Source organism: Peromyscus leucopus, chromosome 20 (assembly GCF_004664715.2).
Source record: "Peromyscus leucopus breed LL Stock chromosome 20, UCI_PerLeu_2.1, whole genome shotgun sequence".
In the NCBI taxonomy this organism is placed as follows: domain Eukaryota; kingdom Metazoa; phylum Chordata; class Mammalia; order Rodentia; family Cricetidae; genus Peromyscus; species Peromyscus leucopus.
In genome coordinates, this window is record NC_051080.1 from 2,860,164 (window position 1) to 2,888,151 (window position 27,988).

The 27,988-nt window shown below is 56.8% G+C and overlaps 1 protein-coding gene across 1 annotated transcript; it reads left to right on the forward strand.

Annotated features, from left to right (window-relative positions):
* On the forward strand, positions 1-27,935 carry Fignl2 (fidgetin like 2). The gene is made up of 2 exons (XM_028874534.2): positions 1-175; positions 23,663-27,935. The coding sequence occupies exon 2, from the start codon at positions 23,674-23,676 to the stop codon at positions 25,615-25,617; it is 1,944 nt and encodes a 647-aa protein (XP_028730367.1). The 5' UTR covers positions 1-175; positions 23,663-23,673; the 3' UTR covers positions 25,618-27,935.
* The last annotated feature ends 53 nt before the right edge of the window (positions 27,936-27,988 follow it).

Genomic DNA, 27,988 nt, shown 5'->3' on the forward strand with positions numbered 1-27,988 from the left:
TCCCGCTCCCGGCCGCGGCGGCCGCAGAAGCCGCAGCAGCAGCGGCCCCAGGATGGTGAGCGCCGCTGACCCCCAGCCCTGGCCCGTCGCCCCGGCCCGCGCTCCCGCCCCGGTCCCTGGGCCGGACGCCCCCCAGGCCGCGCACACTCACCTAGGACCCGGCCGGGATGCCGAGGTACGCGTCGCAGGCCCGGGCGGGGGGCAGGCGCGGGAGCGCGCGGGCCGGCCGGGGGTCAGGGGGTGGCGACTGTGCGGTCCGATGTCCGGAGCTTTGTCCGCGGGCGCGGGGCCGTGCGAGGCCCGGGGAGGGCGGGGGCTGAGGGGCAGGGGGTCTAACTAGGCGGAGGTCGGAGGGCAAGGCCGGGAGAGACCCGAGCGGGTGCGTGGGAGCCCAGGGTCATTTCCCGGGAGGAAAGGGGGCGATCAGGGATGGGATCGCCGCTCGGCCGCCGACGGGCACCCGCTTCGCCGCCGGGTCAGGAGCCGAGGTGGTGGTGGTAGCGAGCGGCGGGCTCTGGGGAGTCTGCGGGCTTGGGGAGAGGGAGCTAGGATTTGCGGGTTCGGGTCCCAGAAGGATCCGGCGGCCGGAGCCCGAGGGCCGGCCCGCAGGCCCCTCCCACTCCGTCAGGTCTTTGTCCAGCGGCCCCTGTGTGTGCGGGAGGGGGTGGGGGCTGGGTTACTGGCCTGGAGATTCCCCGGCATCGTGACGGGGCAGTGACAGGAGACTGAGGCCATTTCTGTCCCTGCGCCCCGAACGCACACGCCTTCCGATTCTCCTCAGCCCGGGACGGCGGTCCCAGCTCCGAGTTGGGGTGTTGCACGAAGCTGCGCTTACTTTCACGCGTGGGTCATTGGTTAACCCTGAACTCCCCCCCCCCCCGCAGTTCCCAGATCTAGCGAGAGCCCCTTAAAACTTCCTCACTCCTGGAGCCCTCTTCTGGTCTACGCAGAGAGTCCCACTTCCAGACCCTTGGTAGAGGGTCCCCCGTAGATAGTTGGGCACACAGTAAGAGCTTAATAGATGCTGGCTCCCTCCCGGCCCTCTCTGGTCCAGTGGTTCCCGCTGGCCGAGGGCCTGTGGAGCGGTCTGCGCCGGGGAGAGCGAGAGCAGCCTGGAGGAGCCTGCGCCCCGCGGCGGCCCGGAGTGCAGGGGTGGGTGGGCGGGTGGGTGGGCTGTTAAAGGGACGGTCACTAAATCAGGATTAGGCCGTGGGGCTGTCAGGCTGCCGGCCCAGTCTCCATGGATACCTAATTTGGAGGAGAATACAGGACGGAAGAATGTCTGTGTTGTCCGCACCGGCAGGAGAGGCGGAGCGGGCTCCGGCTCTCAGCCCCGCAGCTAGGAGTTGGGGGGTCTGCCCCCATCCCCGTTCTGGGTTTACAGACTTGGGGGCTTCTTGATTCCCGGGTTCTGACACCTTCTCCAGAGTCACCCCATATTTGGAATGGGCCTGGAGATGATGTGGTCCAGAGACCTCAGACTGCTTGGGGGAGTTGCGGACCCTCCCAGAGTCCCTTCCGAAACCCCTGAGCATCCTTCGGAACCTCCGGCCCCCCAGAACCTCCAGGTCGGGTTTGAACGCCCATTCTCTGTTGGGCTTTAGTCCTGCTCCACCCCCCTCAGGGCAGCAAGGGGGTGCCGAGCTGCAGCGCCTCAGGATCTGAGAGCGGGTATTCGGGCCGCCCGGAGCTGCGGGCAGGGGGCGGGGCGGGACTTTCTCCAGTCGCCCGAAGAAAGGGGAGGGTCTTGCTTGGACGGCCCCGGAGGACTGTGTGACAGGCCTCGTAAATCCCCCTTACCCATATTTAACACCATTTCATTTATTTCCACTTGATTCCACTGGTGCCCGCAGTATCCAGAAGCGACCCACACGCCCTTGCTGTACGGTCTTCTAGGGGAAGGCCCTTCCTTTACGGACCAACGGGAATTTAGTTGTCGTTTAGGACTGGAGTTGTTCCTGGAAGGCCCAGTCCTCAAGACTTCTCAGTCTCCCTGGGAGGAGGAGAGGGGCCTGAGCGGCACAGGGATGACGCGGTGGGCCTCCAAGGTCCAGCACATTCTTGGGCTCTGGTGAAGACAGTCGCCAGGTTGAGGTTCACCTACTTAGACAGTTCCAGGACACAGCCCAGATCAAGGCAGGGAAAAGAGAGGCAAGAGAGAGGAACCCAGGCCCCAGTGTGGCGTTCCAGAGTCCAGTCCTGCTTCCCTCCTGGTCATCCATGGCCACAGCTTTTTATGGATCAAGAGTCCCTCCCCTCCCCTGCCTGGCTGCAGCTTTATTGCTGAATCTCAGGCTCTCCACGCAATTTCACGCCTCTCTGCCTCTGCTCCTGCTGTCCCTTCAGCCAAATGTCTTCTCCATTGTCCTGGTCTTGCCACAACCTCCTCATTCTTCAGGGCCCAGCTAGGATGCTGCATATCCCCCTGTGTCGCCTCCCCAGAGTCCCTGGATGCTGTCATCTGCCCCTCCCTCCGCAGCCCCCTTGCCCTGCACCTGTGCCCCCCTGCCGCAGTGGCTGGGTCCAAATGCCTCCAGGAGGCCGGCACACACAGCGCACTTTGTGCACCATTTGGGTGCCCATAAATATTGGTTGGGTGAGGAAAAGGAGTTTCGTGAAGGTTTTAACCAGGTGGTCTGCAAAACTTGGGATCTGGTCACTCCTCCAGGGTGGTGGAGACCCCTGGGTGGCTCAGCTCCTCCTTTCTTCCTCCCCCTTCACCCCTCCTCCTCCCCGATGACCCTCCCCACCCCACCCCCCAGTCCAGGGAGGACTTTGCCCCTTTCCTTCCCCACAGACCAGCATTCTTTCTCCGCCATTATCATCCTGTTAAACAGAGAGGCCAGTCAGGGTCCATATGGATCACATTAACAATTGCTTATTATCTGGCCGGACTCCCCCACTCCCCACCACAAGTTCCTATTGCTGCAGCCCTGGGTCCCGAGGAGCCCTGCCTTCCCTCCCCCACCAGTGGTCTTGGAGGAGGTCAGGGGACAGGTTGGTTGGCCGCCCTCTCCCTCCCTGACCCCTCTAGCTGAATTTTACCTCTTCTTGCCTTGGCACTCAATGACTTCATCACCGTACTTAATGAAAACCAGGCTCCGCACGGGAGCCTGGCTCAGGAAAGTTCCAGGGCTGCATCTGGGAAGGTGACCAAGGACCAAGGCCTGGCATGCCTTGAGAGCTCTTGCCTGCCAGTGGACAGAAGTCAGGGGCAGTGGTGAGCCATATTCACCTGAAATCCTAGTCCGACTCCACTGCTGTCTTCTGAGAGCTAGAGAGTCTTCAGAGCTGTGTGACACTGAACTCCAGGGCTTTACCTGCAAAGACTCAAGAAATGGGTCCAGAGTAAAACTGGGTGTGAGGGCTCACACCTCTAATTCCAGCACTAAAAAGGCCGAGACAGAATTGCCATGAGTTCAAAGCTAGCCTAGGTTACATAGTGATGTATCATCCTGGACCAGAGTGAGACCTTGTCTCAAAACCCACCACCATCAACAAAAAAGGGCCAGGATGTAGCTCACTGATACAATGTTTGTTGGGTGACACCACCCACCCCCAGAAGAACAAACAAACAGAAAAGAAATCTAATGGTCTTTCCCGGAGCCGCAGCTGACCCTGAGTTGCAGACTGGGTGGGCGGGGCTTATGCTTAAAAACATGTAATGGAAGAATCTAACTAGAGGCGGCAGGGGCCTTTGAGATGACCTCTTCTAGCCGGGTGGCACATGCCTTTAATCCCAGCACTCAGGAGGCAGAGCCAGGTGGATCTCTGTGAGTTCGAGGCCAGCCTGGTCTACAGAGCAAGATCCAGGACAGGCACCAAAACTACACAGAGAAACCCTGTCTCGAAGAAAAAAAAAAAAAAGATGACTTCTTCTGCCTTTAATCCCAGCCTTGGGAGGCAGAGACAGGTGGATCTCTGTGAGTTCAAGGACAGCCTGGTCTACAGAGTGAGTTTCAGTTACACAGGGAAACCCTGTCTTAGAAAACAAACAAACAACAACAAAAAAAGATTACCTCTTCTGCGGGTCTCTGGACTGGAAGTTAACTCACTGGTAGAGCTTTTGGTTAGATTGTAAAGGTCCTGGGTTGGACTCTTGGCCAGTGGGGGCGGGGACACCACAACAAACTGTGGGTCTGTACCTTGTTTTACAGAGCCCCCAAGGAGGTTAATGAAGGTGTCCCCAGGAAAGGGCACTGTCATTAGCTGACCCCACCGTACTTCGTCTTCTCCTTTAAGCTCTGGGACACCTGAAGCCCTCCACCAGTCCAGCCCCTCTGAGGTCCTGAGGCCAGGGTCTGGCCTGCAGCCTAGGTCTGACATCCTTGCTGGGTGTTCATCCCAGGGCTTTGTTCCTGGCAGGGGACTGCAGGAGCCACAGGCCAGGCACGGGGAGTCGCTGGGACTGCTTCCGGGTTGGGGGGTTCACGCTGCTCCTCATCTCGGATTGTGTGGCTTGGAAAGAGGCTGATGCTTCAGGGTCCACGTGTCCCTGGGAACAAGGGCCAGAGAGAAAGCCAGCTCTTCTCAGAGCACTTCCTGAGGACCAGAGTAACTCCTGGAGCACTTGGGAAGTGAGCTGAGACTGGGGGTGAGGCCTGAACAAGGGGACAGAGCTCTAGTCTTGGAGGACCCAGGCCGTGAGGGCGACGTTCTGCCGACTGGTGCAGTTGGCACCTGGCTGCCCTCTGGTTCCGAACTGTGACAGCTTTAGAATTCAGCTGCTAACTGCAGGTGGGCCGGAGTTCATAATGAAAACTTGAGCCCAAGCCCAACCCTATTGATTTGTTTACTGCGGTACGGTAGCTTGAACTTGGGGCTTTGCCCATGCTGGATCAGCACCCCATCACTGAGCTCTATCCCCACACCCCAACCCCAGTTTACGTTGTTAGTCCTGGACCCTACTCTAAGGACGAGCCTGGAGCTGTAGTGACCCTGCCAGTGGAACTCTGGGAAAGTGAGGTCTGCAGTCTCCATCTCCGTCTCGGATTTATTACTGCAAGCTGGGGGTAAAAGCCCCGCAGTGGTGATGTGGGCCCTGGTTTCAGTCTGCCTCTTTGTCAATGCAGTATATGCCCATCTCTAGTGACCTGCTCAGTGACTCAGAGCCCGGGCACTTCAAAGAACCGTCTCCCAGGGCACGAGTAAGAAGGTGTATGAGTGAGGGTTCTGGACCACAAGGCTTGCCCACACCATCTCTGAAACCTCTCCGAGGCATCGTCAGGGTAGAGAACTCAGGAAACATGCAGGAACTGGGGAGCCTTCCTGTAGGAACAGGGGAGACAAAAGCCTGTCCTTCTTTTGTCCCATTCAGTGCCTGGCACCCTTAGACCAGGGACAAGCTTAGTGATTGACACAGGGAAGAAACTACATTTCCCTGTTTGACCCCTGGATGGATCCCTACCTTCTGTGGTGACCCGGCACGACAACATCCTGGGTGTATTCCAGTCATGCTCCAAAGAACGCCAGCTATGGTCCCTGGCCTTTCTACCCTACCATCTGGGCTTTCATGCCCGGAGTCAGGGTCAGTCTCTCTCAAAAACCTTACATTTATTTATTTGTTGACTACGTGTATGTGCCTCTGCAAACGTGTGGAAGTCAGGAGACAGCTTGGGAAGGTGATTCTCTTCCCGCCGTGTGGGTTCCAGGATCAGATTCAGATTGACAGACATGTCACCAAGCACCCTTACCCACTGAACCCTCGGGCTAGCCCCTAGAGGCTGTCTTAGCCTCCTGCCGGGATGGGGGCACTGCCAGCCCCGGGGCTGCCTGCCACAGGCATCGAATGCAAATAGTGGTTGCTAACCCTTGGAGATCGGGTAGCCATTCACCCCCCCCCCCCATTTAAATGTGGTATCACCTTCAAGGAACTTACAAAATGCTGGAGGCCGGCAAAGAGGCAAAAGGACATTCCCTGAATAGAAGGGAGCCTCTGAGGGTGTGGCCACGAAGAGCTGTACAGGGTGGTTCGGAGAGGCTGCGAGGGAGGCCAGCTACCGTAACAGGAACCCTGGGAAGGGGCTTGTCCTGGGGAGGCTGCGTCAGTGCGGCCAGCAGACAACTGGGACAAGGGTCACTCTTCGGGTTTGTCTTCCTGAAACGTTGAGTTCTTTTTGACCCTTGGATGCTTAAGACTCTGGGGAAGTGTTTGCTCCCTGAGGTCATAGGGGGGGAAAAAACCAAAAACCCAGTGGCCACTGTACACCTCCCACCCCAACTCCTGGCATTCTGGGTTCTGTTGCCACCCAGTCTGCAGGGTGGTGTCTGTTGGGGACAGTGAGCACTCGACAGCAGACCACCAGGAGAAACTGCCTGTCCCACCTCACTCTGCAGAGACAGTGGTTCATGGATGGTTTTGCTCCTTGGAATTACCAGAAGCTAGGGGATTTACCACGAGTGGAGGTTTATTTGAACTTCCTGTGCCTGAGAAGTTCAAGAGCTCAGGGCTAGCCCCTGGCAAGGGCATTTATACTGCTCATGACATGTGGACATGTGACATGTGGACATGTGACATGTGGACATGTGACATGTGGACGGGCACATGGGCCCTAGGCTGAGACAGAGAGGACTGGCCAGGGATGACTGTCCATTCTGGCAATTGCTATTACCCATTCCTTAAAAAAAAAAAAAAAAGAGAGACACTGTCTTACCATATAGCCCTGGCTGGACTTGAACTCACAGAGAGCTGCCTGCCTCTGCCTTATGAATGCTAGGATTAAAGGTGTGAGCCCCCATGCTCAGATCCCACTCCTTTTGTGGGAAGTAGTGCTGGGGAGTGACCTGGGGACCTTATGCATGCCAGGCGGACCCTCTCCGGCTGATTCATGTTCTGGCTGGACATGAATCCATTCATGAGAACAGAGCCTTCATGGTACAACCACCCCTTAAAGGATGGGGTCTCTGTCTCCTGCTTTCTTTGTAATTTTTTTTTTAAGACAGGGTCTTACTGTATGTGGGTCATCACATGAGTTTTAGCAAGGAGCTCCAATTAAAGCAGCAGGCCTTCCTCCAGGAGAGCTTCCTTTGCAGACAGACATGTCCCTTGGGGGTGGCGCTCTTCCCTGTCATGTCCCCTACTGCCCCACCCTCTTCAGGCCTGAGCGTTGGGTCCTCAGCCCCTTGTCGAGAACGATGGCGTTCTGTCAGTGGGTTACGGGGGTGAGGAAGTCTAGGAGTTCAGCTCGGGACCTACGGAGTGTCCAGCGGGCACTCACCCGTGTGGGAACCGCAGGGGGCTCTCCAGAGGAGGGGAGAGTCCCAGCCTTGACGGCCAGGGTCCCTGTTGGTGGGGACATGGTGGTCACTTTCCTCTGAGTGTGACCGTGACTCTAACTACCGTCTGGAGCTAACTGAAGGCTAGAACTCCTCAGACCTGGGCACAGGCATAGCTTCGGAGGGTGCTGAGCTCTGGGCTCGATTGTAATGGGGGGGGGGCTCTAGGGAGGCCACATAGGCCACTTGGAGGGGTCAAGTAACAGCCACATCTTTCTAGCTGTTAAATCGAATGGCATCCCTTTGCCCCCTGCTCTGGCCTGGTGACTTAGACAAGGGAACTGTGCCTCAGTTTCCTTGTTTGTCACCTGGGAGTGCTGCTCTTGGACTCTTGTGACCATTAAATATCGGGCACATAGGGAGTGGGTAATGTGTTGAGAACCCCACCAAGGCAAGCAGAGGGGTGTCCGGTGGCTACACCCCTTTGTTAACCACCCCCCACCCCTGTTTCTCCTGCTCTCTCTGTCCCTGAGGTCCTGCAGCTGTGGGAGCCGCCCCCTCGAGGACCCGTCCCAGTCAACACCCAGGTGGACCGGCCAGGCTGCATAGCTGAGTGACTCAGCTCAGCACCCCAGGGCTGGGGAGAGGCTGGGAGGGCTGCCCGCCCGCCCGGGGATTTGGAGGTGGGCTGCCTGGGCCTGTCTCTTCACCTTTGGTCAGGCAGACACCGTGGGGGCGGGTCTCTCGTCCCCACCATGCACAGCAATGAGGACACATTTGAGGCCAGGGAATAGGATCAGCCAGACTTTAAACCTTTTGGAGGCCTCATACCCTCCCACGTCAACTCAAGGCGACTAGATCCCAGGTCTGGCTGAGTGGAGGGGCAACATGGAGTCTTGGAGGAGACTCTGGGCTCCTGGCCTGAGGCTTATGTTCCAGGACTTCGGAGAAGTTCATGAATGGGTCAGCTTTCCAATGCTACTCTTCTCCTTTTGGACAAATGCAATTTTATTTATACACTGGCAGAGCCAGGCGGATCTCTGTGAGTTCGAGGCTAGCCTGGGCTACCAAGTGAGTTCCAGGAAAGGCGCAAAGCTACGCAGAGAAACCCTGTCTCAAAAAACCAAAAAAAAAAGTAAATATTTATACACTGAAAAGTACTTTTGAGAATGATCACAGACTCCTCAGCTGTAAAAAGGGCCCATGGCTTAAACCTGGCCAAGCGCTCTGACAGTGCCGTGTCTCCTGCCCACCCAGTGCCAAGTCCCAAAGGAAGGTGACCCCTAGGTGCGGACTCACCAGGAGGCAGACTCTGCTAGGAAGCAGTGACCCCAGCTCGGCCCAGCAGCGCCTGTGACAGCCCCGTGGGTACTGAGTCCCCACAGCCTGGTGCAGGCCTGTGGAAAGGGAGAAGCTGAGCCCCAAAGGGCCGCTGATGTGAGGTGGACAGCACGGAGATCAAAGGCAGGGCCCATTGAAAACCCAAATCATCTCCAGGAAGTGGTGACGGGGGCTGCAGGTGCGGGGCAGTGCGGATTGCGGGCTTTTCTTCTGGAATGCTGGGGAAGGCAGCTGTCCTAACCGCAGCAGTTACCATTATGAAGCCGGATGGACTAGCCCCTTGCCGAAGGCCTTGGCACCCCCCACACATACCTTTTGTGTCTGAGGAAGCAGTGAGGCAGGGGAAGGATAAGGGGTGAGCATGGGGGAGAGCAGCGTGGGGTGCTTGGCCAGACAGCTTGCCCTAGGGAGATTCACATAGGTACTGGAGTGCTGAGCAGGGAAGAGGAACTCAGTTCAGTGAGTGATAGCGGCCGTCAATAAGCATCAGAATGGCGGACGGTGAAGGAGGGAGCCAGGGATGGCCTCAGAGTCAAGTGGAATTGTAAACAGCTTGGGAGTTCCCCAGTGTAGACCATAGGAAGGTGTTCGGGGCAGAGGGGACAGACAGACGGAGCCCAGCAGAGTGTGGCCGAAGAGGAGACAGGGACAAGGCTGGGCCAAACGATGGATTCATCTCCTGACCAGGGCCTCTTCAAGGGAGTCTGTCTGTCCCTTGTTAGAACTGGCTTTGTGCTGTGGACTGGGGGACCTCCTTGGTAGCCAGACGGAAGAAAGACTGGAGAGCAGAGCCAGGCAGAGGGTTCAAACATGGGGCCAGCTGTGGGGGACCATTTCAGAGAATGTCTAGGGACTAGGTGACTTGTGGTCTGGGCTGTGGCTCCCGAGTGGTGACAGTCTTGGGTGAACAGATGGACTCTGGAGGGGGAAGGTGGAATGTTTGCTGGGTCATGTGGAATCCAAGGTCTCTGGACACCCTGGCAGGCCCTAGAGTTTCTCACCCGGGTTCTTGGCTCTTCAGGTCCCAGGGATAGTGAAAAGTGGGGGGTCAGGCTGGTTAGATCTGGTCAGTGGGCTCTCAGGAGGGACCTGAAATGCAAGCAGGCTGTCTTGCTTGCCTGGGCGGTTTCACAGCGACAGACGAGGCGGCGTTAGGAGGGCCCTGGGGTTCCTAATGGACAGAGGAGAAGCTCGTGGGACAGCTAGAGACAGGACACAGGCTAGAGAGGCAGGGACTGGCTAGGACAGCCTGGGGGCTGTGTTCTCAGGTCCAAAGACAGGGGAGGGCTGTAGGCTGTGCTCTCCCGGGGCCCCGGCAGGCAGCTAGGTTGCGCTTTGCTCCATAGTCACCCTTCAAACCTGCTGGGTTTTTTGGTGGTGGTGGTGGTGGTGGTGGTGGTGGTTCTTTTCTGGCTGGGAAAGCACTCCCTCTCCAGGGCTCTTCCAGGGCTCTGAGCCCTGCCTGCTGCCTGCCCTGCCCTGCCTGCTGCCTGCTCGGCCCCAGCTCCCACCAGCACGTGCCTTGGAAGTGCTTGGGCTCCAGTCCACCCTGGAGGTGAGACCAGAGATCCAGACAGGTGCCATTCATCTCACAGGCTGACTGGATGGCCTGTGTTCACTCTGTGCGACAGATAAGCCGTGGGACAGGGGAAGGGCTGTGGCCCCTCCCCCACAGTCATCCTCTGGGCTTCCTAGAATGGCCTTAGAAATCCCTAGCCTTGGGCCCTCTTCTGGTTGGCTGTTTGATGGCTGGCTCCCTCAGGTCCATGGTGGGTCTAAACTGTGCTGGGCGGTTTAGTACTGGACTAAACAGCCGGTGATGAGGAGGGGAGAAGGGAAGGAGAGTGTCCTGCTGCAGAATGGGCTTACACCACAATGCCCGTCCTGCGGTGACTCCAGACAGTGTGCAGTGGCCTCCGTTGGCTCCATCTGTCCTTAGGATTTGATGAGGATGGGGGGGGTGTCCTTTGGGAAGCACACTGGGTTATACACAGCCCCTTTCTGCACCTTCCCGGGGAGGGGGCCCAGAAGTGATTCCTGGTTGACTGTAACTGTGGCTCAAGGGCAGTGTGGTAGGATGGGTTGTGTTGCCCTCCAAACTGTTCGCAGCCCAGGACTCACTTTTCTTGATCCGGGGAACCCGTGCACCCATTCCTATAGCCCATCTCCACAGGCAAGAGGCAGACACAGGTCAGCTCTGGTGACCCCCTCAGCGATCCCTGGCTCGTCACTTAGAGTCCGAAGTGGTAGTGCTTTGTTTAAACGAGAATGCTGGTCAACCAGGCTGATCTCTCTTACTCACAACATGGGCCTGAGTGATCTGTGCTTTCTTTAGGGGAGACACGGGGGTCCTACCTAGTCTGGTGGGAGGCTAGAGTTTAGGGCATTCCTCAGCAGGGACAGTACCCAGAGATGGTCTCGGGAGAGCTGGGTGGAGCAGTTGGAAAAGGGGGAGCGGAGAGAGAGGGCCTTTGAGCTGGAAATGTGATTAAGTCAGGCCTGGAGCCTCAGGGCAGCCCCGGAGGAAAGAGCTGATTCACTGAGGTGGACAGAGGTTGGGGCCTAGCAGAGGTACCCCCAAAGGCAGCCGATTACAGGAGGCACTGGCAGGTCCCTGAGCTCTGGGAGTGGGGCTGGGTTGCCTAAACGTTGGCAGCCTTACATCCTGTGTCCAGCGTCAAGCTCCTCAGAGTGTGGGGAGAGGGTCTGGGAGTCACCCTGGCCTCCTGGGGTTGTAGACAGGCTGATCAGTGAGTGTGTAAATTGGGATTTTATGGATTGCTTATTCACCGCTAGAGCCCAGACCCCCGAATTCCTCTGAGCCCCAGAATGTAGAGCTTCTTCCTGGGAGGGGGAGGCTCGCTCCCCCAAAGACCCCGCCCTCCTGCTGTGGCTCTTCCCGAGGCCCCAGGCTTTGTCAGTGGAGGCCTGAGCGGTTCAAATGTGCTAATACACTCCCTGGGGGCTGCTGGACAGGGGGACTTTACTCATCAGAGCTGTGATTGGTCAGGGACCTTGAGAGGAGGTTTGTGGAAGCAGCTGTGTGTGTGTGTGTGTGTGTGTGTGTGTGTGTGTGGGTGTGTGTGTGTAGAGAGAGGGGGGGTTGGGGGGCGTGGGGGTTGTCCACCCTGCTCAGACCACTGGACAGAGACAAAGGATCTTCAGCTAGCCTGGAACAGGGATTAAGCTCAGAACCAGCTCTGCCCTTACCTGGTCCAGCTGATGAGGGATCCCGCTTGTCCATCTCTGCATCTCCACCTGGTGGGGGCTAGTGCATGGGTGGGTGAGTGTGTGACCATGCTAAGTGGTGGGACTGGGTTGCATCTGTTGGGGTAATCTAGCGAAGATCATCCTCCCCTAAGGTTCTCCACGGCCTCTCCCCACCCCCTCCCTCCCCTCCAAGAGATTCACTTCAGCCCGAGCATGGCCAGGCAGCAAGGCTGGGCATGGACTGTCCAGGCCTCAGGGGACACAGCTGTGACCCCCGGACTCTGTTGTCATTTGACGGCGCTTTCACTGTGGCCGCATCCCCCCCCCCCCCCCCCCTGCCGGCCCCCATCTGTCCTTGGGACTGGGTGAGGATGAGGATGGTGGGCAGGGTGGGGGAGGGGTGTTTTAGGAGCTGATGGGGGAGGGAAGCAGGGCCAGCCCGAGGGCCAGATGACAAACTGCCATGTTCTACCTTGTGTCCCAGCTCTCAGGCCGGCCCCGCCTCTCCTTGGGTAGACCAGACAGGCTGGGGGAGGGGTTACCCCAGTCAGGCTGAGGCCATCCCAGGGAAGCTGCAGTCCAGGGTGGCTGTAAAATCATCAGGGAGGCCGAAGGAACAGCCTGCGTCCTGAGGAAGGCCACCTGAGGCCTGAGGAGCGGCCTGCCACCACGGCCCCCAACAAAGCTCAGGCCACAGAGCAGAGCCCTATGATGAGATGAGAGCAGCCAGAACTTTCCACGGTGATGTCCTATATGGAGCTGATACCACACGTGACTTTTGAGTGCTTGGAACGTAGCTGTTGTGGAACTCCATTTTAATTTTATTATTAAATTTATTAAGTTTTAATGGATTTAAATGTAAATAGTTCCCTGTGGCTGGTGCCTGTTTTTTGGATAGCTGTGGGCTTTAAGAGAAGGGTCTGGGAGCAGAAGGCACCCCTGCCTCACTATGTCTGTGTGACGAGGCAGGAGGACCCTGCTTGCCCCACCTGGAAATGCTGTCTGCGTTCTCCGTGGCTAGAGACTGCGTGTGGCGGCCGAGCTGTCTTCTAGTGACCCTGCATGGGCCAAACAAGCGTAGTAGGAAAGGGGTGGCTGTATTCCTCTAGCTGTGAGAGACTGTAGGAACTTCAGTGGGGATGCCAGCCTGAGAAGACTTCCTGGAGGAGGAGGCAGGTTGAAAGTAGACAAGCAGAGCAGCAGCCAGACGTAGATCCTGAGCAACGCCCCCAGGATTGAGGCTGGAGCGGGGAGCAGGGAGCAGGGCTAGAAGCATATGGGTTGAGTCACACTCCACTCTTAACAACTGTTTTAACCTTGGGAGAATCCCTGTCCCCTCCCAGCATCCATTTGCTCCTCCTCAAGACAGAAGAACAGAGTCTCTGTTAGTGAGCACTAAGAAGGAAGACCGATGCTAACTAAAAGTTTTGCAAATCCTACCAGCCCAGGAAAAGTGGAAGGCTTACTCCTCAAGGGTGCCAGCCCCTGGCCTGGCCTCTCCGCAGGACAACAGATGGTCACAGCTTGGCTGTGGCCCTGACCGAGGACACAGACAGGGATTCTTTGCTGCCCCTTCCCCCCACCCCACCCCACCCCAGTTCATGTGTGCACACACGGCCCAGATGGGGGCCACTTGGCCAGCTTAGCTCAGGCTGACCTCCTGCTGTTTGGCATTTGACATATGAGGAGGCCAGGGGCAGTAACCCCCACACCCCCACCCTGGAGAGGAGCCAGGCTGGCGGGGAGGCCTCGCTACCTCCAGGAAGCAGGGTCCCAAGGGCCCTGATCTCTTTACCATGTGTCCGTGGCCTTTGATGGGAATTCCATCGCCCCCTTTGTCTTCCCTTGGAGGCCTGTGGGAGGGAAGCAGAAGGGAGATGAGAGAGAAATGAGGCTGGGTGGGTCCCAAGGACCTGGGATGGGTGCCTTTGGGCTCCAGTCGGGTTGGTGCTGAGCACGTTCCTCTGGTGTTCGCAGAGACACAGTGCCCTCTCCACACATTGCTGGCTTCTCTTGCCAGCCTACCGTCTTAATGAGACACTCCCATTTTCTTATAGGGAGACAGAAGCAATTTGGGGCCTCTTTGCCCATCCACCCACCCACCCACCCACCCATCTTTCCACCCACCTATCCATCCATCTTTCTACCCATCCTCCTGTCTGTCTGTCCATCTGTCCATCCCTCCACCCACCCACTCACCCACCCATCTTTCCACCCACCCATCCATCTATCCACCCACCCGTTTGTCCATCCATCCATCCATCCATCCATCTATCCACCCACTCACCCACTCACTCACCCATCTTTCCACCCACCCATCCATCCACCCACCCACCCATTTGTCCATCCATCCATCCATCCATCCACCCACCCATTTGTCCATCCATCCATCCATCCATCCATCCATCCATCCATCCATCCACCCATTCACCCGTCCGTCCGTCCACCCGTCCATCCATCCATCCATCCATCCATCCATCCATCCATCCATCCTAAAATCTATCAAGAACTTATTGTGTGCCCGGCATGTCTTGGCTGCCTGGGAAAGGACAGTGAAGGACAGGAAGCCCCCGCTGTCCTGGGGCTTTTAGTGGATCCACAGAGGAGAACGCACATACAGGACGAGCGCTGGCAAGAAGATCAGGCGGAGGGGACAGTTATGAGAAGTGAGGTGACAATCAGACAGGGTTCAGAGCATCGCGCTGGCTAGTGGAGAACAGAGTGGAGCCCGTGCGGTACCTGGGGGCGCAGGAGAGATGTCTCTGGGGGTGCTGAGAAGGGGTTTCATTTGTACACATTTTGAAGTCAGGGCCAGCTGATCTGTTGGTCTGCAGTGTGAAGGAATGGATGGTCATGGGTGGCATCTGCCCGGGCAGTCTGGAGGGAGGCAGCTGCCCTCTCCACCATGGAGAAGGCTGTAGGATGGGCTGTAGGATGGGGTGGTAGCCAGAGTTTGATTTGGGGACATGCTTTTGTTTTTGTCTTGGCGTTTTGAGACAAAGTTTCATGCAGGCTGGCTTCAAATCCCTTATTTAGCTGAGGAACTCCTGAATCTCCTGCCTCCAGGTTCCAAGTGCTGAGATTCCACAGGTGTGTGCTACCACACTCAGCTTTGACTTTGAGACGTGTTCCCTGTGGCAGTTGGACTGGAGGCCACATGTGCCAGCCATGGTGAAGTACAGTTAAGAAACCAAGGCTGTGGGACCTTGTCTAGGTAACATCTATATACAAGTGACGGTCAAATTTTCGAGCCTGGCTGTGATCATCCAAAGCCATGCATGGAGAGACAAGCCCGAGCCCAGGCCTGTGAGTGTGTGGAGGCTGGCTAGGGGCATGGAGGGCAGCTAAGGGAGCAGAGATGAGGTGAAGTCAGAGGGAGCCTGCTGGCCTGTGCCTGGGTCAGCAGAGCCGGAGGAGGACGCCGGTGAGTGGAGTGCCGGGCCGGAACACAGAGCCGGACCAGGTCGAAGATGAAAGGAGAGGAACCAGAAATGCTAACCTACGTGACTTTCAAACTGTTGGTTCTGGGAAAGTTGTAGGCAGCTGGCAGAGGCGCTAGTCAGAGGGAGAGCAGAGCTTATTCCAGGCTCTGCCCCCGACAGAGGGAAAAAGCGCAGCGTACTGTGGACTGAGGAGGACACAGTGGAGAGAGGGGGAATGGGCCCCGCAGGAAGGAGGGAATCTGGGACAATGCCACTGAGTGTTAAGAGGGAGATTAGGGCCCAAGAGGAAGCCCACACACAACTCATTAGCCCATCCGCCCCTGTTCTTGTGGCCATGAAGACTTTATCCAGCCTCCCAAGGAGGTAAGGGGTTAGCGATGGAGGGCCTGGGAAGGATGCATGAAAGACACAGGACTCACCATGGACCCTGATGGACCTAAAAGACTTAGTGAGCAGAGAGGGCATGGCAGGCGGGAAAGCCTGTCCGTGGTTCTGAATGAGCTGGGCTGATTTTTCTGGATATCTTTTGGGAGGAACAGTGGCTTGCATTCGTTTGTTAGGCTGGTGCCCCTCAGCAGAGGCCTGTGTTCCTCACAGAAAATTGATAAAGGAGGAGCAACTCGGATAGAGGCAAATGGAGAATCAGTCCAAATAAAAAGAGCTTTGAGGTCCGGCCCCTCCTCACTCCCTCCTTCATGTCTGCCAGCCCTGTGCTTATTTCTTGTGCCCCTCTGTGCCCCCTCTGTGCCCCCCCCTGCAGCTCCACGGTCTTGACTCTGGCTCTGGGCCAGGAGTAGAGCTAGGGACGGCTGGGGAGGGCGGCCCCTGGTCCCTCAGAACACTGCTCCTTACGTGGCACATGAACCTCGGCACGATGGGTGCAGAGGGAACATGCTGGTTCCTAGGGAAGAGGTCCCCTTCCTAGGGCCGGCCACACCTCAGTGGTATCCATCTAGCCTCTGCAAACGCCTACTTCTGTAGGGAGAATGGGAGTCAACGAGAGGACCAACGTGGACACTGCTTGCGGCTCAGCATGGTTCTTCCTTCTTCTCTTATCTTGGGCCTGGAGTCTGCGCCAAGGCTCCAATCTTCGCAGACCCGTTTTGGGTGACGGCCACAGCCCCAGATAGCCTTGGCTGTCTTGGAACCTCCAGAATAAATCTTTTCTCCCTCTCCTGCCCCCATCCCTTTTTTTGCTATTCAAACAAACAAAAAACCCAACCTGGCAGGGCTGGAGAGATGGCTCAGTGGTTAAGAACATATACTGCCGTTGTAGAGGACCTAAGATTGGTTCCTGTTCTAGGCTCTTCTTTCTCCTGTACCTGGCCACCAACCAGCTCCCAAATCATGACAGAGAGACTTACTAGTTTTGAATGTTTGGCCTTAGCTTAGCTTTTTTTCTTTTCTTTAAAGACCTCTACTTACTTATTATGTGTACAGTGTTCTGCCTGCAGGCCAGAAGAGGGCACCAGATCTCATTACAGATGGTTGTGAGGCACCATGTGGTTGCTGGGAATTGAACTCAGGACCTCTGGAAGAACAGCCAGTTCTTAACCAGCTCTTAACCGCTGAGCCATCTCTCCAGCACCTAGCTTAGCTCTTTTATCTGAAATTAACCTGTTTCTCTTCATCTACCGTTTGCCTCAGCTTTTTACTTGTTTTACTTCTGAATATCTTACTTTCACGGCTTCTTGTCTGTCTGTCTGGCAACGGTTGCCTGACTTCTTGCCCTAGGCGTCTTCTTCATTTTTTTCTCCTCTCCTCTCAAGCCTAGAGTTTGCTTCCTGTTTATTCTCTCTGCCTGTCAGCCCCACCTACCTATCCTTCATCTGCCTGGCTATTGGCTGTTCAGCTCCTTACTAGACCAATCAGGTGCCTTAGGCAGGCAGGGGACACAGATGCAACACATCTTACATAATTAAACAAATGCAGCATAAACAAATGTAACACATCTTTGCCTAGTTAAAATAATAGTCTACAACAGGTTCCTAGCATCCATGTTGAGTGGCCTATATTATGCCCTCTTCTGGCATCTGCTGGTACTTGCACTCATGTGCACATAGCCTCACAAAGACACACACACACACACACACACACACACACACACACACACTTTAAAAATCTTTTAACAACTCTTATCAAGGGTTTGGAGGGATGGATCAGAGGTTAAGAATACTGTTTTTCCAGAGGACGGGGTTCAATCCCCAGCACCCACATGGCAGCTCACAACCATTTGTCACTCCAGTCCCAGGGGATACAATACCCTCTTCTAGCCTCTTTGGCCACCAGGTACGCACTTGGTGTGAAAGCGAAACACCCATACACATTCAAAACCAAACCAAAACAAAACAAAAAACTCTGTTGACTGTATCCCTGTGAGTTCCGTTAGCACTGAAAAATTAAAGTTATCAGAGCTTTGAGGATTGTAGTGATTTTTTTAACTTAATTTTGAACTGACAACAAAAATTTGAATGTTTTCGATGAATATACTGTTATAAGGCTAAAGCACACTAGTTCTGTACATCACTTCACATGGTTATTTGTGGTAAGAACATTTAGTCTTCAGCAGTTTTCAAGTATACAATATTATGTTAACCACAGTCATGGGGATGTACACAGCCCTTGCCCGTTCCTCCTAACTCAGATGTTGTACTTTTTGGTTGATACCTCCCGTTCCTTCTTCCTCCTTTACAGCTTCCTCCCTCTCTCCCTTTTCCTGACTACACTCGTTAGCTGATCAAGGCTGTAAACTTGGGTCACAGTTGGACCCAATCCTGCTTGTCTATTAGCTGGCACATGGTTGGTGACACTCTGAAAGTGTTGGAAGGCTAGAAGACAGTACATTTAGTTAATATGGACCACGGTCACTTTTCTGGCAACTTCTGCTAATTCCTAGGCATGCACTGAGCCTGGTTCTGTGCCAGGCCCCCAGAGCATCCCCCAAGCAGGAGGATCCCTCTGTCCTGGGGCCTGTTCTCTGGCCTGGAACTGAGGAGAGGGGTTTCTGTGTGGTAATTGCAAGTGCCCAGTCCTCCAGAGACCCATGTCATGGTTTCTCTTTCCTTTTTTCAATAGGTGGGGGTTGGCATGAGGGCCAGGGTCTGAGTAGAGTAGGGAGCCTGTTCAGGCTCTGCCAGGGAGTGCGGACCCCTGGGACGAGTTGTAAGCAGTAGACAAAAAGCCTGTGACAAAGGGCTGTGGAGCCTCGGTGAATAGATTAATGAGATCTCCATACGGAGGCCTCACAATGCGATTCTCCACTCGGCCCTTTTGTCCCAGGCTGAGATAATGGAGCTGGAGGAGACTTGTCCAGAAGGGGGCACCAGCTCTCCTCCACTACGGCTGAGTGGGGTTCCCCCCCCCCTCCCAGTGGGTAATGGAATCTGGAATCAGAATTTCTGAGGTCTTAAGGGCTTATAGGGAATGGGGAGAGGTGTGGAGACCCTGTGTGGCTGCGTTCCCATCCAACTCTGTCTAAATCCTGCAACTTAATCTCTAAGAAGCCCGTTAGGATTCTGGTGTAATGTTTGGAGTCCTCTCATGGAGCCAGTTGTTACTGACAGGCAGGCAGAGTGTAAGGCACAGAGAGGTGAGGCATTTGGCTGGTGGCCATCCAGTGACAGCGTGGGGGCTGCTGGTTAAGCTGTCAAAACTTGGGCCAGGCCTGGGGCACCGGGGTGGGGGTGGGGCACTCCCAGGCAGGGAGGCGGCGCAGGGCTGAAGCTGGTTGTGAAGGCTGAGACGCGTGTTTTGCAACCCTGGACTTCCTCGAAATGAGAAGTGGGGCTGAAGGAGAAACTTGATTCTTCTCTCCAGTTGTTCTGTAGCCACTGCCGTACCCCATATGTGGAAAGAGGGTGCTTTACCCAGAGTCCCAGCTACCACTAGGGCAAGCCACAAAACCCCAACTAGGGACTGTCTGCCCGCTCTGGCCATGTGCAGTTGTGTGACTGCGTGTCCACAGGGAAAGGAACAGCCTTTTGGGGGATACAAATTCCCCCATGAGTTATGAAGACCAAACCCACAGCACTGGGAGACAGCTATGTCTACAGGGAAATATTGAAGCCATTTTCTTAGGCGGGACAGGAGTGAGCACTGTGACTCTCTCCTCAGGCTGAAGGACAAAAGCGCTTGGAGACAGGCACCGCAGGATGACGTCCAGGGCCAGAGTTTTGATCTCTATCTGCTGTGGATCTTGGAGGGAGGTAGGACTCTCTCTGCAACAGTGCAGGGCAAGCACAGAGCAGGGTTCTGTGACAGGGCATGAGGACCATCCTGTCCCGTCAGAGCCGGAAGCAGGCTTCCAGCCAGCTCCTTGCCCCAGGCCCCAGGTCAAGGGAGCCATTCAGTCACTGAGCCAGAGAGGGGTACTACTTGGGACTTACAGTTTGTACTTCTTCTCACACATCATTTTAAATCCTCAGTCCCTCGGCCTGTTAGGTATTATGCCCTTTAATCTGGAGAAAATGAGGTCCCATAAGGCTGGGCAGTCTGTTCAGGGTCCCCTGTGAGTGTGTGGATGTGGGGCTTTGAAACAGGCCTCCCTGATTCAGGGCTCCACTCTTGACCAAGTCCTGGTTGTCCCTCACCCCTGGCTCTGATGACCCAGGGACTAGAGGACGGAGTGAGTCGGAAGGAAGCAGAGGGGGAGGTTGTCTGTGTGGAGCGTTAAGGGCTGGTAGGAGCAGGGAGTTAGTGATCTCCATCTATGCCGGAGGCCAAGCTGGTGTGGCTTAGTGTGCAAGGAAGCACCTGGGACCACTCTGTAGCGTGTAAAGAGCTCGGGTGCTCTTGCTGGGGACCTTCACTCTCAAGTGCATGTAACGCTATACATACTCTTGCTGTCTGCTGTGTCTCTGGGATCCTTTTTGCTACCATTTGCAACCTGAACACAGATCCTGGAGCCTGGCCTCCCTCCCTTTTTTGTTTGGGCCCAGGCCTTAGGCACTCAGGTACAGACCAGATCTTTGTCCTTCCTTCGCTAGGTTGGAGGAAATGCAATGCTCCAGAACTCAGCTTAGCAGGAGTTGCTGGAGGCATGGTTCCTTGCCTACCTGCTAGCCTAAAGGACACGTAGCAGATCCTGGTCACTACACATAGACCACGGTCACCAAAAGAAGGGGTGCAGAGCCAGGCTGGTGGCTAGTGGGGACCCAGGGCCGAGTGAGTTCATCTTGGAGATGAGTTACACTCACGATAGGGAAGGAGCGGGTATGCAGCAGTTAGGTTGGCCCCATGGGGTCAGACCAGATCCTGGTTGGGTCAGAATGGGGATCTCCAGCTGAGGTGGGTAGACCATCAGGCTTTGGCCTACAAGGTGCACACAGATGCAGGTAAAGGTGGAAATAGGGACAAATGGGCTTCATTTCTCCTGGTAAACACGGAGAGACTATGATCTAAAGCGCCTGAGGAGACAAGCCAGTGACTAGGCGACATGCCAGGCATCAGGTCTCCTCTCAAGAGGGCTGACTTCTGCAGAAGAGAGTGAGAATCAGGCTCAGAGGACGAGTGATTCCCAGTGGTACCTGGGGAGGACTTAAGTGAAGATTGCCTGGCAAGGGAGAAGGCAACTCGTGGGGACAAGTCCAAGCCTGGACCTTATTGTGCCCTTCATCCCCTGCAGGGTTAGTGTGCTCCCGAGAGACACAGTCCTTAAGGTCACATGTCTGCTCTGTATTGATAGTCCAGGAGCCAGCACACAGGTGAGAGTACGTGGGGTCGGACCCTGGGTTTGATGGAGTAATAGGACACTGGCATCTATGTAACTGATGCCACCTCCTCTGACCCCGTCGTTGGATAAGTCGTGACTTCATGTCCCAGGAAACTGCCCCTTTATCACCAGGTGATGGCTCTCATCTTTGAAAAGCCCTCAGCTGGGGACCTGACCCCTTGTGTGTCTTCCTTCCGGCGGCTGGTACCTCCAGAACTTTTAGGTACTAGCGCATAGCTACGCCTTTTCTAGGTGGACCCGCGGGCCTTTTGGCTACGAGGTTGACAGAGATGTAGATAAAAGTGAAAATGGGGCCCATGTCCCTTCCCAAGGCTGTTTCTTGCCATCAGTCAAGTCACAAGAGTAGTGAGAATGACCAGCTGCTGCCGGTATGGACAGCTATGCAGAACTGGAGGAGACACGGCTTTCAGCCTCCTGCACACACCCCGACACGTCTCCAGAGACCGCATTTCTTGGTCCTCTCTATAGGCTCACAGTGTGTAGTTTTATAGGTGTGCACTGTACAAGAGCCCGGAATAGGTCTGTAGGTTGTGATGTCTCCAGCAGGTGGCAGTACAGTGCCCAAAGGGGCCAGCTGTGGTTTGCCTTGCTTTGTGCTGCTAAAGCTGGTGTTAAAACTCCAGGGCTCCGTCTGAGCGCAAGGAATGCAGGCGTGCATAACTGCAGCCGGCTAGCCCTGGGTATTCCTGCCACCCAGGATGCACTGCTCCCTGGAACGGCTCAAGATGCCACGAAGACACTTTGGTAGAGCTCTTGGGTGAGTCCTTCTCAGCCAGGAGAGGCGTGTTCTCCTGAGCCCCAGGACCCCAGGCACGCACCTCTATTCTCCTGTTTCACAAAGGATGTTATTGACGTGACTTCTCCGGCTGGCTGAACCTCCCTCACCACCCTTTAATCTAACTCCAGGCCTAGCAAAGCACATAGCTTTTGCTCAATACAGTTTTTGCAGAGAAGTTAGAGGTAATGCTTCCTAGTGTTTACCTGGCCTTCAGGAGCCTTGGGTTCAGTCCCCCCTGCAGCAAAACACACACACACACACACACACACACACACACACACACACACACACACACAGAGCCACACAAAGTGTGCCAAAGGAAGAACCTGCTAAATAAACTCACCAAAAGCTTGGGCTTGAGAAATAATCACCACAGAACTTGTGTTTGGGTATGCCATGGGCTCATTTCGACTTTGAGATTTTGTTCTGGGGTCAGGCTGGCTGACTGGAACCATGTCCAATTGCTCAGGCCCTGAATGTCTTACTAATTCAGGACTCGTGCCCTGATGGGTGCCAGAGGACAGACAGTTCAGGGAACAGCCTTGGAATGTTCTGACTGTCGATGGTGCAGAGACACTGTGACATCGCACAGATCCGCTCCGTGACCCCACACCCCAGGGACAGTTTTGTGTCCCTCTGAGGACTGGTGTCTCACAAAGTGAGAGATGTACCTCCCTCTTTATTTGGTGACTGGGAAGTTCAGAGCAAATTAAGGTTCACTCTTTTAACCCCTCCAGTGCTGGTGATAGAACCCAGGTCTCTGAGCATGCCAGGCAGGGACTTTACCAGCTCTGGGACGCACTTAATGGGACCTGCATGCTCTGTACTGCCCCGTGGACCTCAGCAAATGATCTGCCCATTCCAAATAATGTTTGTGATTCGAACAGGCAGGTTTGGAAGGGAGCAGGCAGGAGAACCTGCCCAGACTCCATAGCTACTACAGAGAGCAGTTGGCAGCGTTCTAGTTTTAGGAAGAGGCCCAGAGAAATCAAACGGCAAGGAAGTAAGGGTTGCTGGCTTAGCAACCGTGGTTTTCGGGGTCGATGGGAAGGATCACACTCCAGGGCACTTCTGACCTCAGGCCCAAAGTGGACTTTGGATCTCTTTGAAGCCAAGGTGAACAAAGAATCTCACAGTGTCAACCTGGTTGGACCGCCTAGCTCTGGGCCTGCCTCACCTCTGCAGTGGTCAGCATATAGTGGGTGAACAGCAGTGTCTGTTACCTACGAGCCTCACATGGGCTAGCTCTTCTCCCAGCCTGGCCCTTCCCTCTGATAGGTCCCAATAATGACCTTTGTTCCACAGAGGGGCAGAACCTGTGTGGTGAGGATAACCACTGCCTGACGTGTGCAGTTAGGGCTAGCCATGGCATTTCTGGGTCCTTCTTGGTGCCAAGGAAACTATTTAAAAAAACAAAAACAAAGCCCAGCAGTGGTGGCCCACGCCTTTAATCCCAGCACTCAGGAGGCAGAGCCAGGCAGATCTTTGTGAGTTCGAGGCCAGCCTGGTCTACAGAGCGAGATCCAGGAAAGGTGCAAAGCTACACAGAGAAACCCTGTCTCGAAACCTCCCCCCCCAAAAAAAAAAAACCAAAAAAACAAAAAACAACCAAACAAAAATAAATAAATAAAAATTAAAAAAAACAAAAACAGGGCTGGAGAGGGCTCAGAGGTTGAGAGCCCTGACTACTCTTCCAGAGGTCCTGAGTTCAATTCCCAGCAACCACATGGTGGCTCACAATCATCTGTAATGAGATCTGGTGCCCTCTTCTGGCCTGCAGGCAGAACACTGTATACATAATAAATAAATCTTTAAAAAACAAAAACTAATTCTAGGTCCAAAGGGTGGGAGCCGGTAGCCTGTCATCATCTAAGTCTGGGGACCACCAGTGGGTCCCCGCAGCCACTGCAGGAGCTGACCAGTCACTGTTCTTCTTACCTGCAGCTCTGTCGAAGATGCACTGGACACCAGAACACGCCCAGCCCCTCAACCAGTGGCCAGAGCAGCACCTGGACGTCTCCTCCACTACCCCATCGCCGGCCCACAAGTTGGAGATGCCTCCAGGGGGTCGCCAGCGCTGCCACTACGCTTGGGCACACGACGACATCTCCGCGCTCACTGCCTCCAACCTCCTCAAGCGCTACGCTGAGAAGTACTCCGGAGTCCTGGACTCGCCCTACGAGCGCCCGGGCCTAGGCGGCTACGGTGACGCCGCCTTCCTCAACGGCGCCAAAGGGGACCCGGAGCCCTGGCCGGGGCCGGAGCCCCCTTACCCCTTGGCATCGCTCCACGAAGGCCTCCCGGGAGCCAAGCCGGCCGGCGGGGGTGGGTCCGCGGGCCTCGGGGGCTCCCCGGTAGTAGCCGGGAACCTGGCCGAGCCGCTGTACACGGGCAACGCGTGCGGGGGCCCATCGGCGGCCACCGAGTACGCGACGGGCTACGGGGGCGGGTACCTGGCGCCCGGCTACTGCGCGCAGACGAGCGCCGCGCTGGCCGCGCCGCCCCCGGCCGCGCTCCTGCAGCCAGCCCCGCCGCCGGGCTACGGGCCCTCGGCGCCGCTCTACAACTACCCGGCGGCCGGCTACGCCGCGCAGCCCGGCTACGGTGCGCTCCCGCCGCCCGCCGCGCCCCCCGCGCCCTACCTGCCGTCGGGCCTGGCGGCCCCCACGCCCCTGCCGGCCCCCGCACCGCCCCGGCCCGCGCCCTACGGCTTCCCCGCCGCCGCCGAGGGCGTGTCGCTCAAGCGCAAGGCGGTGGACGAGGGCGCGGAGGCCCGCTACCGCAAGTACGCTTACGAGCCCGCCAAGGCCCCCGCGGCCGACGGTGCCGCCTACCCCGCCGCGGACGACGCCGAGTGTCGGGGCAACGGGTTCCGCGCGAAGCCACCCGGAGCTCCGGAGGAGGGGACGGGCAAGTACGGCGGCGGCGGCGGCCCTCTCAAGGTCCTGGGCTCCCCCGCCTACGGCCCTCCTCTCGAGTCCTTCGACAAGTTCCCCGAGCGGGCCCCGGCCACCCGCGGAGGATTCACGGCGCCGTCGGGGGAGCCTCCCAAAGGTGTGGACCCGGGGACCCTGGAGCTGGTGACCAGCAAGATGGTGGACTGCGGGCCCCCGGTGCAGTGGGCAGACGTGGCGGGCCAGGGCGCGCTCAAGGCAGCGCTGGAGGAGGAGCTGCTGTGGCCCCTGCTCAGGCCGCCCGCCTGTCCCGGCAGCGCGCGCCCGCCGCGGACCGTGCTGTTCTTCGGGCCCCGCGGCTCCGGCAAGGCGCTGCTGGGCCGCTGCCTCGCCACCCAGCTGGGCGCCACGCTGCTGCGCCTGCGCGGGGCCGGCCTGGCCGCCTCCGGCGCCGTCGAGGGCGCGCGCCTCCTGCAGGCGGCCTTCGCGGCCGCGCGCTGCCGGCCGCCAGCGGTGCTGCTCATCAGCGAGCTGGACGCGCTGCTGCCGGCGCGGGACGACGGCGCCTCGCTGCGGGCGCCCCTGCTGGCCTGCCTGGACGGCGGCTGCGGCGCGCGCTCCGACGGCGTGCTGGTGGTGGGCACCACCTCGCGGCCGGGGGCCCTGGACGAGGCGACCCGCCGGCGTTTCGCGCTGCGCTTGTACGTGGCCCTGCCCGACGGCGCGGCGCGCGGGCAGATCCTGCAGAGGGCGCTGGCTCAGCAGGGCTGTGCGCTGAGCGAGCGGGAGCTGGCCGCCCTGGTGCAGGGCACCCAGGGCTTCTCGGGCGGCGAGCTGGGGCAGCTGTGCCAGCAGGCAGCGGCCGAGGCGGGGCTCTCCGGACTGCAGCGGCCCCTTTCCTACAAAGACATGGAGGCTGCTCTAGCCAAGGTGGGCCCTCGGGCCTCCCCGAAGGAGCTGGACTCGCTAGTGGAGTGGGACAAAATGTATGGCTCTGGACACTGAGGGTGGCAGAGGGGAGGCCACCTCCGCCTCAGGGGATGTCCTTGGCCAAAGGAGTGATGAATGTGGGGCGGGAGAGGGGAGGGCTCTGCCGGTGGATTTGTTTTTTGTGGGAAGGAAAATGTTCCTGCCCGGCAGATCGATGCCATATGCACCATGTACTCAGGTTTCTCCTATTTATTGTGGACGGGGAGTTCGCCATCTCCGCCGGGCACACCGGGCACACCCGACATGAGCTGGCACCAGGGCCTAGGGAACTCCCGCCCTCTCTCCACAATCCTTTTGCCTCCTTGCCCCCTGAGCATCCTCCTTCCCCGTTCTACCTCCTCTGTATTGACTTAGTTTCTCAAGGCTTTGTCCCTGGCCCTCCCCATACTGTCCCTGTTCCTTTCGGCTCCACCTTCCGGTCCCCACCTCATCTGTCGCCCTCTGTGCTTCTCTGGGTAGCTGCCGTGTGTCTCCTGGACTCTGCTTTAACCCTCCTCACTGTTCCTCGTTCACACCGCAGCGTCTCTTGACAGTTCTTTTGGCCCAGAGGCTGAGAAGGGGGCGTAGTGAGCCCCGCAACCCCCTCAGTACACTTACCCACCTGACATCTTGGGTCTAAGGGGTGGGAACAAGGAAATGGGGGGGGGACACACCCAAAGAAGGGTTTTATTTTGTTTTGTTTCGTTTTTTTTGGTTTGTTCATTTTTGAGGTTTGCCCCAGAAATGTAGGTTGCTTAATATTTTAGGCCTCTTATTTTTGTAAGATGTGTAGGATTTGCTGTTTTTCGTTTTATTTTGACAACTCAGGAAGAAACTGACCTCAGAAAGAATGTTAGACTTTGCCTGCTCTCCTGTTACTCCCAGCCCTACCCCAGGGGAGCAGATTCTCCCAGACCAGAGAGATTTGGGGCTGCTGAGGAACACCAGATAAGAGCCCCAAACTGCTGTTGCTGGGATAGAAACAGAATGTAGCCAAGGGCTTCCTCCCCAGGCCCAGCTCGGGAGCAAGAGGAGAGGGTGGGGGCAGGGCACTCCAGGGGGGGGGGTGAGGCTGGCTCCCTTATTGCCACTGTCTCCTGTGGGCTCCGTCCTCGGCTCCAGGTTGTCTGCGAAGCTTACAAGGGGCTGGGGTGCCCTTGCCCATATCCTGCCTCAGAAGTGACCCAAGTGGAACGTTCTCAGGCCACCTCACTGGACACCTGCTTGGTCAGAGGCTCCCTAGCCCAGGCTAAGAGGATTCCCTCAGGAATGAAGATGATCTAGCCGGAAGTCTGGCTGGGCACAATAATTGACTACTAGGAGCCAGGCCACCTGTTCCTCTAGGACCTGTCCAGAGGCAGAGCATTGCTCTGGAGAAAGTCCTGTGGGGAGTGTATTTACTTGCTCCCCTGGAGTGCTGGGCCTGGAGAGTACAGGGTGTTGTCCTGTGACAGAGGGACTAGAACCCTCCTCTTCCCACCCCATGCCTCCTCCTGCTTGTTCCCCTCACGGGGCTTCAGTGGTTTAGCCCCTCAGACCATGTCACAATCTTGGTACAAAGAAGGGACGCTCCCCATCTTTGTCCCACCCTAGCCCCCCGCCCCACCCCCGCTTATCCCTACAGTTCCCAGTCCCCTGTCATGAGAGATGTGGTAGAGGCCAGGGTGCTGAGGGCAGGCGCTAGCCGTGAGTGTGGACAGGAAAGCTCTGCCTCCCCTTCATCCTTGTTCTCTCCGAGCCTCTCTGTGGAGCCAGCCGACCAAGGGCGGGACTCAGTGCTGCTGCAAAAAGATCCTTGGTGGGAACACGGAGTAAAGGAGTTCTCTCAGGTCTGGGGGTGGGGGTGGGGTAGAGGGGTAGGGCAGTGGAGTTGGGGACCCAGCTGTCCCTTCAAGCAGCAGCACCTCTAGGGGACTGGGTAGTTCATGGGCCAATCCCCAGGGTCCCTCCACGTCCTTTGCTGGCCTCTTTGTGTTCCCAGGTTTGGAAGCTTTGCACACGAAGACAGTCCCCAGCTGCAGCACCTACCTCATGAGCAGGATGGCAGGGCAGGTCCAGCTCTAGCAATGTTGGGGGCATACCAAAGAATCCAGGGGTGGAGCGTGGGAGGGGCAGCGTGCCCTGCAGGGGAGGGCACACGGGCCGTCCGGCCGTCCAGCCGTCCACTCCCTCCACCAAGGTTGGGTTGGGATCCTGTCCTTCGGCTGTGACCATTTCTACCTCATTTTGCTGTGTGTTGTACATGGACATATTTATCTCCTGTCTGATAATGCTCTGCAGTTGTGGTCTGTCTACCTCAGAAGAGACTGTATTTTAAGAGAAAATATTACACAGTATTAAAGTTATGACGTGTGGTATTCGGAGGATTTCTTGGGGGTGGTGGGATGTGGGGAGGGTTGGCTACCCT

What these genes read in the sequence shown, in the direction of transcription:
- Fignl2 (XM_028874534.2), top strand. Translation starts at nt 23,674, where the DNA reads ATGCACTGGACACCAGAACACGCCCAGCCCCTCAACCAGTGGCCAGAG.